The sequence below is a fragment of the Coenobita brevimanus genome, chromosome 45, assembly GCF_032717465.1.
Source record: "Coenobita brevimanus isolate Jiangsu-jjx chromosome 45, ASM3271746v2, whole genome shotgun sequence".
NCBI lineage: Eukaryota > Metazoa > Arthropoda > Malacostraca > Decapoda > Coenobitidae > Coenobita > Coenobita brevimanus.
In genome coordinates, this window is record NC_136998.1 from 18,127,083 (window position 1) to 18,140,764 (window position 13,682).

General features: G+C 40.3%; 1 protein-coding gene across 1 annotated transcript; it reads right to left on the reverse strand.

Moving 5' to 3' along the window:
- Positions 1-4,978: 4,978 nt before the first annotated feature.
- On the reverse strand, positions 4,979-5,506 carry LOC145398449 (uncharacterized). The gene has a single exon (XM_080271330.1). The coding sequence runs from the start codon at positions 5,504-5,506 to the stop codon at positions 4,979-4,981; it is 528 nt and encodes a 175-aa protein (XP_080127456.1).
- Between the last annotated feature and the right edge of the window lie 8,176 nt (positions 5,507-13,682).

Here is a 13,682-nt window from a genome sequence, read left to right on the forward strand (position 1 = left end):
TCCACGGTTCACCGCCCCTTGATGCACGGTACTGATTCTGTAGATTACCGTAGCGAAAGCAGGCGTCGTGTTTGGAAACCTGAGTGTGTTATGGATTACAATATAAACATGCGCCTCGTGGACCAGTCAGACTCCATGATATCGACGGTAGAGTGTGCCAGGAAAACGATGAAGTGGTATAAAAAACTGTTCTTTCACTTACTAGATATCACTGCTCTGAATTGCCACCACCTTCACGCCATGACCACAGGAGTTCAGGAAACATTTGAAGGGTTTGTGAGGGAGCTCACAAGAGAAATCTTTGCAAAGTATGCTGTTGAAAGGCCCCAACATCGCACCCGCACTGCCCCTATTGCCCAAACTCCCCAGAGAATATCCGGCCGCCATTTCCCCACTCCTATCCCTCCCCAGCCAAACAGACCTAGGCCCCAACGCAGGTGTCACGTGTGCAGTAATTCCCAGGTGAGACTCACGACACAGAGGAAGGACACCCGCTATGAGTGCGTGCAGTGTGACGTGGGTCTCTGTATTCACCCATGTTTTAGTGAATATCACACGTTGATGCAATTTAAGCATGGTGTGAATGCGAAAGGACGCTGAAATTATGAGGTAAATGCGACAGACAGACGCTCAGTGAAATTATCAGTCATGATGATCTCCAAATATTAGTATAAAGTGCATACGGGTAGAACATAAGTGAAAACATTGTGTGTAAGTATATAAATCTGCCCTAAGTTGAAACTTACATAGAGAGGGTTGTATGATGCGATATTCTGTCGCTCAGTGCAATAAATACGGCCCGTAATTATATAATTATTATTATGGGACATTCTTACGGGTATAATATAAGTTCAGATTATTGTATGTGATGATATATATTCTAAGTCAAATATTCATAGCGTGTGTATAAAGATAAGATTTCCTGACGCTCAGTTGAATGAATAAGGCACGTATTAGTCAAAATAAAAGTCAGCAAGTGATAAAGTGAATAATTAGTATATAAGTGTGTGAGTGAATTAGTATATAAGTGTGTGAGTATTATGTTTGTCGAAACATTCCTTGCGAGGGTATTTTCAGGCGATATTCTCACGCTCACTTGAATAAATAATGGCAGTAAGTATGTACAGTGCATTATAGGGGTGTAAACATGTGTAATGTAAGTGGAAAATTATAATTGGAGTGAATAAATAAAGTAGATGATGAAACACGAGTGTTTGAGATCGTGGTTGCTACATGAATATGCGCTAGCATATCGCTAAATGCCCTCGTAATGAATGAAAATAATTGAAAACCTTTACAGTGGTGGAGGAAAGGTTCTATGTAAAGGGGATAATAATTGGAAAGTGATAAAACAATTTGGTATGTTGAAATACGAGTCATAGCGAGTGCGCTTACTAAGCTGATGTGTGCTATACTTATGCTGCATGTCATCATAATGAATGAAAACATCTGAAAACACTTACAAACAGTTGTAATTGGTAAAATGTCATTGAAACAGAAGTATACAAGTAGAAAAAATGATAGGTTGACTCATACCAGACACTTAGCATATAGCATGTTACGACTCGGACCAAACTCGCTATGCTCGCGCGATGGTACAATGCTTATTTTTCATATATATGTGTCTGAAATCCATTATATTGTTACTGTTATTGTTTATTAGTTCAAATTCAATAAATATAGAGGTGTTGTGTGTTGTTTCTCCCATTATTCCTTACCATAGAAAATGTAAACGCATATCCAGCCCATTACAGAACACCATACCTGTGGGGGGGAACCGCACCTGTACGGACCACTTATAGACCGCGGGAACCACTCTCTTTGTGATTTTCCTTCGTTTCTCGACCTAAGCGGAAGTTTTAGCAAAAAAAAATTTTTTCCAAAAAGGCTCGGGACTGGGGGGATGTCATAGGTGCGGAAAACCTCGGGACGTGACGGGTTAACTATTCCAAATGGACATAAGTTGAACAGAAAGAGGTGCTTTCCACTACTCATTGTGAAGACTTACATCAGTCCTGAGTCACAAACGAAATGTCAAGGATGTAATGACGCAACGCCTCCTTGCTTCCCTAACGGTAAAATCCACAGAGTTGGGGACTGGCTTGAGTATATGGCTAAACTTGTAGTCCTTCTTTAATACCATACCCCGTTTGTGCGAAATTAGCATGTGGGTGGGTTGGCGTCTGGACATCACCTCACCTTAACGATCCGCAGACCACACTTCCTCCCTCCCGTCCCATCCCTCTAGTAATATGTTAGCCATCGTTCTATAACTGAGTAACTACCGGAAATATGGTTGCCAGATGTCGTCTGCTGAGTAAAGTCTAATATGAGAAAAATTAATAAGAAAAATTAAAGATTGAATGGGTGGCATACTGAATATTCTTCAGTATTTTGTTACATTGGATAGCATAGCTGATAACGAATAAGGTAACAATATCACGTCATCAGATGCGATATTATTGCTTTATCAACAATAATCATCGAACACACACAACAACCACACCGCCTACGTCCACTCCACCCCAAACACCTGTTACCCCCAGACCCTCTCCAAGTAGACTTGCCACACGTCACCTGGCAAATGATACATCTGATAACGAATAACATAACATTATCACTTTTAAACAGTATTACCACTGTATAAAGGATAATTATCGAACAAACATATTCACATGTAAATTACAATAGCCAGCCGCCTAATTAATGAACTTCTCTGGTGCTTCGCTTCACGAGCCTGTGAAGCTTATGTGGTTCATGATTTGGCAGATGAGGCGACGGCGCTTTTGTTGGTGAGTGTACATATACCTACTTCAGTTATCTACCTAAGTCAATCACTAAGTACTTCCCCAACAATAACAGGTATATACCTTACATATTCATTTACTATAGCATCCATTTATTGCCAACGACTGAACCATGTGTATGCATTTGGCACATGCATAAAATACGTGTTTCATACGTAGAACTAAGCAACAATCCATCTGCAGAGTAATAGATAACATATACTATCACATTAATCCCGTGAGCGATTAAAAGAACTGTAATAAACAGTTATTAATTATAGCTATCTAGTGGGATCAGACAAATGAAATTACAAGGGAATAAAATGGCCAACATGAATGACGTTAGCAAGAATGAACAACCTTTTTCACACAACTGTGAGGACAAAGATTTCCACACAGTGGTGACACATACATTGTCCACCATAGGTACAAACGAACAACAAGTGAGTGTATATTGTTAATGTTGTACACCCAAAATCATAAGTTCGTCGACAGTCCCTGTCAGGCATATGTTTCTACAGGCTGCCGATAGGTGGCGCAACGATCTAGCACGAGCGTAGTGGGAAGTGGAGTCAGTCAACGAAACTTGAGAGGGAGAGGGAGGCGGCAAGGAAGGGGTACGAACCCGTGGCGATCGGAATACAATGCATCTCGTGTGCTTTGCTGTTATCAATAATACATTGTTATATCCAGACTATTATACAAAACTTATTATAATTCATCTTAGTTTACGTAAATAGATCTTCCACAGCTGAAAATCCATACAAATTAATGGTGTCTCGAACAAGATTCCGACTTATTCGAGGCATCTCTGCTGCCATTACCGTAAGTTGACCTGGGTCTTTTGCAAAACGCGGCCCGATGGTAAGAGACTTCAAATTAGTAGTTTTCTCGGCATGTGTGTCTAAGGCCATTTCAGGCCAAGTGTCAGGCATGCGAACTCGTGTCTACCTTATTCTTTCTCACTCGTTTTGTGTGTGTGTGTGTGTGTGTGTGTGTGTGTGTGTGTGTGTGACGCTTTTTGCACTTCCTGTCTGCGGTTGAGCCTGAAAGACGCTCGTGTAATAACTCTTAAACTTACCAGAAGATTTTTGTTTTTTCATGATATTTGAATATTGCCCATAAAAATTGCAAAGCTAAAGTGAACATATCTTTATCTTAAGCCAACATGACATAATATTTTTTAGTACCCGAAGCGAGAGAGCACAAACTAGAATATGTCACAGTCTTGGAATTTACGTCTGCGCCTTACCCATTAGGCCTGTGGTTATCAAATGGCTGATATGATTAGATACCACTATGGGATCGATATGTCACTTGTGAAGTTTGCAGTATGTGCTATAGTCAAAGGTTTTAAGGCTATAATGTTACCAAGTTGAGAGGTTATTGTATGATATATTAAAGTGTCATGAAATACTGTTTGTTTTTATAAGACAAAAGTAACAAAGATAAAAGTAATTCACAGAAATGAACAGCGAAAATTATTATAACTGTATAACATTTACATACGGTACAGTAAAATATATTAGTAGGTAACATTGTTGGATTATACAAGCTGTGCATATTACATATTATATTCTATTAACCAGAACGAAAATATTGCCAAATAATATCATCCCAATCATGGTTGTCACTTTTCCATTTATCAACTCCGTAGCCCAAATCACTCAGAGACTTTGGATGATTTAATAGGACGACCATCCTCCTTGTGCATCAATCACTTCATTAAGTCTGTTTGGCATTGACCTCACAAGATTGGTGCATATATTTGGACGTCGACGTATGCCTTCCCATACGTCCTGAGCGTGACGCACAATGGCAGCTTTCGTGCGCTCTTGCCCAATATCCCACTCCTGAACCATCATTGCCCACAGGTTTTCGATGGGGTTCATATCACATCCTTTGGCTGGCCAGTCGATGAAGTTACATTCGGGATGAACATCAATCCACTCTCTTACCATTCTGCTCATGTGGACGGGGCTGCGGTCATGCACAATATGGATGGTGTGAGGGGCTGGGATTGCCATCACATGCACTGTGGGCAGGAGAACATCCTCAAGAATTCTTATATATTGTTCAATTGTTAATTTACCATTAATTTCCAACAGTTTTCCGGGTCCGTATGCCCACATCCAACCCCACAGCGACGTAGATACACGTCCACTTTTTGCTTTGGTAAAAATGTGTTTGTCTTAGTATCTCGTTTTCGTGACCCTCCAGCACACCCCAGGCCCTGCCTTTACAGAAGGAAAACACTTTTCATCTGTAAATATTACATTCTTCCAAAATAACTCGTCTTCTGTTGAGTACTGTAGGAAAAACCCCATTTGATCATCTTTGTTGTAAGGGGCCAACACTTCTTTTACGGCAGGCACATGACACTTGATATTAGCTGCGTGGAGCCGTCGACGCACAGTGGGGACACTGCAGGCCAGGTGCAAATCACGTGGATAGTTCACGACAGTTGTTAACGGTCGCTCCTGTGCTCTCTCCACAATTGCCTCGTCCTGCTCGGGAGTTGTTGCTTTTGGCCGTCCACTACGAGGCTTTGTGCTGACTGACCCCTGTTCTTGCCAGCGCTTGATCAACTTATGCACTGTAGACCGATGCAGGCCGAGTTCTTGAGCAATGGCACCTGGAGTCATGCCACCCTCCCATAGTCCAATTATTCGCCCACGATCGGAGATGATTCGCAAAGAATTCGCACGACCCTCTGCCATCTTGCCTGATATTAAAAATACAAAGAAATATATATGTAAACATGCATTTTTAAGGTTTTCATGGTGCAAATCGTTCATCAAACCGATATATATATATATATATATATATATATATATATATATATATATATATATATATATATACATATATAATTATATATATATATATATATATATATATATATATTTATCTATCTATCTATCTATCTATCTATATATATATATCTATATATCTATATATCTATCTATCTATCTATATATATATATAATTATATATATAATTATATATAATATAATTATATATATAATTATAATATATATATATATATATATATATATATATATATATATATATATATATATATATATATATATATATATATATATATATATATATATATATATATATATATATCCGTTTGATGAATGATGTGCACCATGAAAACCTTAAAAATGCATGTTTACATATATATTTTCATTATCAGGCGAGATGGCAGAGGGTCGTGCGAATTCTTTGCGAATCATCTCCGATCGTGGGCGAATAATTGGACTATGGGAGGGCGGCATGACTCCAGGTGCCACTGCTCAAGAACTCGGCCTGCATTGGTCTACAGTGCATAAGTTGATCAAGCGCTGGCAAGAATTGGGGTCAGTCAGCACAAAGCCTCGTAGTGGACGGCCAAAAGCAACAACTCCCGAGCAGGACGAGGCAATTGTGGAGAGAGCACAGGAGCGACCGTTAACAACTGTCGTGAACTATCCACGTGATTTGCACCTGGCCTGCAGTGTCCCCACTGTGCGTCGACGGCTCCACGCAGCTAATATCAAGTGTCATGTGCCTGCCGTAAAAGAAGTGTTGGCCCCTTACAACAAAGATGATCAAATGGGGTTTTTCCTACAGTACTCAACAGAAGCCGAGTTATTTTGGAAGAATGTAATATTTACAGATGAAAAGTGTTTTCCTTCTGTAAAGGCAGGGCCTGGGGTGTGCTCGTGGGTCACGAAAACGAGATACTAAGACAAACACATTTTTACCAAAGCAAAAAGTGGACGTGTATCTACGTCGCTGTGGGGTTGGATGGTCGTCCTATTAAATCATCCAAAGTCTCTGAGTGATTTGGGCTACGGAGTTGATAAATGGAAAAGTGACAACCATGATTGGGATGATATTATTTGGCAATATTTTCGTTCTGGTTAATAGAATATAATATGTAATATGCACAGCTTGTATAATCCAACAATGTTACCTACTAATATATTATACTGTACCGTATGTAAATGTTATACAGTTATAATAATTTTCACTGTTCATTTCTGTGAATTACTTTTATCTTTGTTACTATTGTCTTATAAAAACAAACAGTATTTCATGACACTTTAATATATCATACAATAACCTCTCAACTTGGTAACATTATAGCCTTAAAACCTTTGACTATAGCACATACTGCAAACTTCACAAGTGACATATCGATCCCATAGTGGTATCTAATCATATCAGCCATTTGATAACCACAGGCCTAATGGGTAAGGCGCAGACGTAAATTCCAAGACTGTGACATATTCTAGTTTGTGCTCTCTCGCTTCGGGTACTAAAAAATATTATGTCATGTTGGCTTAAGATAAAGATATGTTCACTTTAGCTTTGCAATTTTTATGGGCAATATTCAAATATCATGAAAAAACAAAAATCTTCTGGTAAGTTTAAGAGTTATTACACGAGCGTCTTTCAGGCTCAACCGCAGACAGGAAGTGCAAAAAGCGTCACACACACACACACACACACACACACACACACACACACACACACACACACACACACACACACACAACGAGTGAGAAAGAATAAGGTAGACACGAGTTCGCATGCCTGACACTTGGCCTGAAATGGCCTTAGACACACATGCCGAGAAAACTACTAATTTGAAGTCTCTTACCATCGGGCCGAGTTTTGCAAAAGACCCAGGTCAACTTACGGTAATGGCAGCAGAGATGCCTCGAATAAGTCGGAATCTTGTTCGAGACACCATTAATTTGTATGGATTTTCAGCTGTGGAAGATCTATTTACGTAAACTAAGATGAATTATAATAAGTTTTGTATAATAGTCTGGATATAACAATGTATTATTGATAACAGCAAAGCACACGAGATGCATTGTATTCCGATCGCCACGGGTTCGTACCCCTTCCTTGTCGCCTCCCTCTCCCTCTCAAGTTTCGTTGACTGACTCCACTTCCACTACGCTCGTGCTAGATCGTTGCGCCACCTATCGGCAGCCTGTAGAAACATATGCCTGACAGGGACTGTCGACGAACTTTTGATTGTGGGTGTACATATTGTAAATATATTTTTATATAAAATAAGAAAATATGGGGTAACATAATATCATTTTCAATAATAACTGTGCAACATAGCTAAGCTTAAAAAGGGTCCCAAGGATTAGCCAGCAGTTATGCAACCTTGGACACCACAGGAAAACCGAACACAAACGTAATCAGTAAAAAAAAAAATAATTAATTAAGATCGCATAACAAACAAAAATAGCTACAACTGTTGCTACAAATGCCATAATACAACATAGACTCCTTCTAAAAGTGAAACAAAGAGCAAAGTTATTGTTCTCCGAGAGCCAGTTGTAATGTACATCATCGCTGTCGTCGACCGCAGCAAGACTGGATTAGCTAATTAATACATTTTTTTGTTTTTTTCGGTAGGAAACGATGAGGGGACTTACAATACATATTGTGTAATATTACTACAGCAAGTGTTATAGATGACTGATTCATACTACAACTGATTGCTGTACCTTGGTATTGTGGTACTACTGTGTGATTATATGCATGTGCACACAATTATGTCACAAATTACAATGTAACATACTATGTAACTGTACGATATTACTGGAATTACTACAACATTACTGCGGTAACTACAATACCTACGATATTACTGCAGTTACTACAATATTACTCAAATTTTTATAATATCAAAAATATTACTACAGTTATTACAATTAACTACAACATGACTGCAGCTATGTTGCTACAATTACAGTACGTAACTACAAACGATAGCTTTACTGCAATTTTGTTGCTACAATTATGTAACTACAAACGATAGCATCACAACAATTATGTAACTACAAACACTAATATTACTGCTTAATCCTGCATCATCATTGAACATGCTTGGGGTTTCATTCACTCGGGACTTATCTTGGAAAGATCATATTACATCTCTATTAAAATCTGTTTCCAAGAGATTGGGTGTGCTGAGCCGACTCCGTTTTTTTTTTACCCCTGCACAATTGTTGGCTCTATACAGGGGTTTTATCCGCCCCTGTGTGGAGTAGAACTCTCATGTGTGGGGAGGCTCCCCACATACAGCTCTTCTCAATAGGGTGGAGTCAAAGGCTTTTCATCTCATTAACTCTCCTCCTCTTATTGACTCCCTTCAAACTCTGTCTCTTCGCCACACTGTTGCATCTTTATCTCTTTTCTTTCGCTACTTTAATGGTCACTGCTCCTCTGAACTGTCTGCATGCATTCCTCCACCTCTACGACGGGCACATAGCACCCGTCTAGCAGGAAACTCTCATCCCTATTCTGTCCAACTCTCTAATGCAAGAGTTAACCGCTACTCCCAGTCCTTAATTTATGCAACGGGTCAACTCTGGAACTGTCTCCCTCTGTCTGTATTTCCTGCTGCCTAAGATCTCCAGTCTTTCAAAAGCAGAGTGTCCAGGCATCTCGAAATGAATGGATCTTGAATTTGGCTCTCTCTTGTATTTTGTTTTTCTCTTGGAGGGAACTGTTATTGCGGGCTCATGGCCTTTGGTTCCTTCTTCCTCGCATAAAAGAAAATGTAACAGTTACAATATTACTTCAGTTTAAAATACAGTTATGTAACAATTACATTACAATAAAATTATGCAACGATTATAATACAATACAGTTATGCACAATACAATTATGTAACAATTACAATATTAATTTAAAATACAATTGTGTAACAATTACAATATTACTTCAGTTAAGTAATACAATTATGTAATAATTACATTCATACGATAGAATGTTCCTACAGTTATGTTTCCACAATTATGTACTTCACTTAATCAGCAGCGAGTTGAGTGTAATATTAGGTATTATTATAGGCATAGCATCATATATAATGTAATGACCTAGCAATTTTACTATTGCAAAAGTATATGTGAATGTCTGTTGTATATGCACATTTGTTCTACTATCATATATCACTATTATATGCAATACAATATTTTATGTTCAATTTTACTACTCGTACATAACAGCTAGTAACTTACACATGTCATACGGTGTATGAACTAGCAGTATTACCATTGCATAAATATATGCATATGTCTGTTGTACACACACATTTGTGCCAATATATTATTACAATATGTTATGCAATATTCTGCATTCAGTTATGCTACAATGTATTTACTCCATTATACATACAATGTATTGCTGCAGTATGTTATGTTTCTGCAATATTATTGTGTCTCTACAATGTGCGTGGATGTAGTACAATTGAGGCTAAAAGGGAGGAGATTGGAAGAATGTTTGTGAGAAGAAAGTTGGATGTGTTAGCTTTGAGTGAAACGAAGATGAAAGGGAAGGGTGAGGCTATGTTTAGAAGTGTGAATGGAAGATTGTCAGGTGTTGATAGAGGAAGGGCAAGAGAAGGTGCGGTCTTGTTAGTGAGTCCGGAGGTACAGCAGTACGTGATTGAATGGAAGGAGGTGTCATCGAGACTGATGTGGGTGAAAGCGAAATTTGAACGTGAGTTGTGGGTGTTTGTGAGTTCATATGGGCCTGGTAGTGAAAGGGATGAAGAAGAGAGGGAGTCTTTCTGGAATGATGTTGATGATTGTCTGCAGAGTTTTGGAGTGAATGTGAATGTGGTAATGATGGGAGATCTGAATGCTAGAGAGGGAAATGTAGCAGTTGAAGGTGTAGTTGGTATGCATGGTGTGCCTGGAAGAAATGTAAATGGGGAACGAATGATAGCGATGTGTGTTGAGCGAGAGATGGTGATTGGAAATACGCTGTTTGAGAAGAAAGATATTTATAAGTATACATGGGTGAGACAGGAGGGTGGAAGGGTTGTTGATAGAGCTTTGATGGACTATGTGGTTGTGTCCAGGAATGTAATAGGAAGATTGTTGGATGTGAGAGTTCTGAGAGGGGAGGGTGGAGGTATGTCTGACCACTACCTGGTGGAGGGAAAGTTAAGAGTAGGTAAGAGATGGGTGAGAGCTAGGAGGGTTAGGTGTGGCAGGGAGGTTTTGAAAGTGAGTGAGTTGGATAAAAGAGAGAAAAAGATAAAGTATCAGGAGAAATTGAAAGATGAGTGGAACGCTCTGAAAGATCAGGAAAATGGCAGTGTGGAGGAGGAATGGCAGTTGTTTAAGAGTGCTGTGGTGGGGCATGCAGAAGAGGTGTGTGGTGTGAGACGTGTGGGTGGTGGTGTAAGAAAAGGAAGTGAATGGTGGTGCGAGGAAGTAAGTATGGCTGTGCCTGAGAAGAGACGTGCATATGAAGTGTGGCTGCAGAGGAAGGATGAGAGGTCATATGAAAGGTATAAGGAAAAGAGGAATAGGGCGAGAAGGGCTGTGCGTGATGCTAAAGTGGCAGCAGATGAGAGGTGGGGTAGGCGGCTTACAGAGAATTTTCAACAGAATAAGAAAATGTTTTGGAAGGAGGTGAAAAGGGTGCGAAAGGGAGAGTCTGGGGAGGAAGAACGAGTAAAAGCAGAGGATGGAAGGATGTTAATTGAGATGGATGCAGTAAGGAAGAGATGGGCAGAGTATTTTGAAAGATTGATAAATGTAGAGGAGGAAAGGGTGGCTGAGATTGTGGCAGATGGAAGGGTGCAAGGAATAAATGTGTTGGGAGAGTTGAATGATTCTTTGATCACGAAGGAGGAAGTGGAGAAGGCAGTAAAGGAGATGAAAACAGGGAAAGCTGCAGGTATGGATGGGTGTGCTGTTGAATACCTGAAGAGTGGTGGAGTGTTCATTGTTGAGTGGTTAGTAAGACTGCTGAATATGTGCTTTGTGAAAGGTATGGTGCCAGTTGACTGGGCAAGTGCTTGTGTGGTCCCGTTGTATAAAGGCAAGGGTGATAAGTATGAATGTACTAGCTTTAGGGGTATAAGTCTGTTGAGTGTTGTAGGTAAGGTTTATGGTAGAGTGTTAATTATGAGAGTTAGAGAGGGTACAGAGGGAGTGATTGGTGATGAGCAGTGTGGCTTTAGGAGGGGGAGTGGATGCGTGGATCAGGTGTTTGCTGTGAGACAAGTGTGTGAAAAGTATTTAGCGAAAGGCAAGGATGTGTTTTGGGCATTCATGGATTTTGAGAAAGCGTATGATAGAATTGATAGGGAGGCTTTGTGGACTGTTTTAAGATTGTATGGTCTTGATGGTAGGTTACTAAAAGGGGTGAAAAGTTTTTATGTAAATAGTAGAGCGTGTGTAAGAGTGGGAAATGCTGTGAGTGACTGGTTTCCTGTGAGAGTGGGGCTGCGACAGGGATGTGTGATGTCGCCTTGATTGTTTAATATTTACATGGATGGTGTTGTAAGGGAGGTGAATGCAGGAGTTTTAGGTGGAGGTCTGAGTCTGGTGAATGTTGATGGTGAAGAGTGGAATCTGAAGCAGCTGCTGTTTGCAGATGATACTGCACTGGTGGCTGATTGAGAGGAGAGATTGAGACAGTGGTAGAGGAGTTTGGAAGGGTGTGTGAAAGGAGGAAATTGAAAGTAAATGAGAATAAGAGTAAAGTGATGAAGTGTACGAGGTTGGTAGATGGAAGGGGGAATGGAATATAGCTTTGAATGGCGCGTGTTGCTTGAGGAGGTAGAGTGTTTTAAATATCTAGGGTCACATGTTGCTGTGGATGGAAGAATAGATGCAGAAGTGAAGTTTAGAATAAATGAAGTAGGAAAGGTGCTGGGAAGAATGAAAAAAGTGTTTAGATGTCGTTCGCTTAGAATGGATGTAAAGAGAAGGTTGTATGAGGGTGTTGTGGTACCAACTGCATTATATGGGGCTGAAACCTGGAATATGGGTGCAGCAGAGAGGAAAGTTGAATGGAATCGCTCTGACGGAGATGAGGTGTGGCACGTTCAGGAGTATTTGTGGCCGACACGTATGGATCAGTGCGAGAAGTGAAGTGAAGGAGAACTGCGAGTTGTTCGGAGATGGCTGGGAGTAAGTGGTTTGCAGAGTTGAGCAGAGGGTGTTGCGATGGTTTGGGCATATGGAGAGAATGGATAATGAGCGATTGGTGAAAAAGATAACTAGATCTGATGTGAGAGGTGTAAGGCTGAGAGGAAGACCACGAGATGAGGATGGATGGACAGTGTGAAGTGAAGAGCACCGATGCAGAGAGGGATGTCTGTCTGAGCAAGCAAGGATAGAGTGGTTGTGCGTGACAGAAATAATGGAGAGAAATTGTGAATGAATAAGTGATGACGCAGCCCTGAGGACAGGATATTCTCCCGCATTTGGTCGGGATCAGTTAGTCAGGTCAGGGTGTGGGTAAGGGGATTGGTCTGTTATGATGTGACAGGGGTAAACCAGCTCTGCTGTTGGGAGCCCTGCTGCGTAGGACGGATGTCACTGATTGCATTGCGCAGTTGACCCTTGTGGCGGTGTGGTGCAGTGAGGGATCTGTCCGTTGTCTCCCTTGGGGCTAAGATGCAAATGAATGTGTTTGAATGCATAGTGATTGAATGGATAGGGGTAGTGTGATCCTGTCGTCCTGTCTCGGCTACCTCCCTTTCCTTGGGGGAAGCAGCCTAGGTATATAGATAGATAGATAGACAATATTGTTATGATTATTATGTCTCTACAATATTATAATCAATACTATGTATTAAGAGATTAGAATGTATAGTTGCTACATGCTGTCGGAGGTTCGCCAGCAGGGCGTGACTGAGCGATGTCAGGACTCTAAAATATTGTAACACAATACGTAATTACAAGTAGCATACATATGTAACCTAGAGGTTAAGTCAAAGTCATAGCTAGTGCTAGAGGAAATGATATTCACACATTTTCTTAGAATGAATGCCACAGACAGCACAATATGCAATATACAGCACCTCGTGACCCCCGATCAGGAAACAGAGTCCCCATGGACATC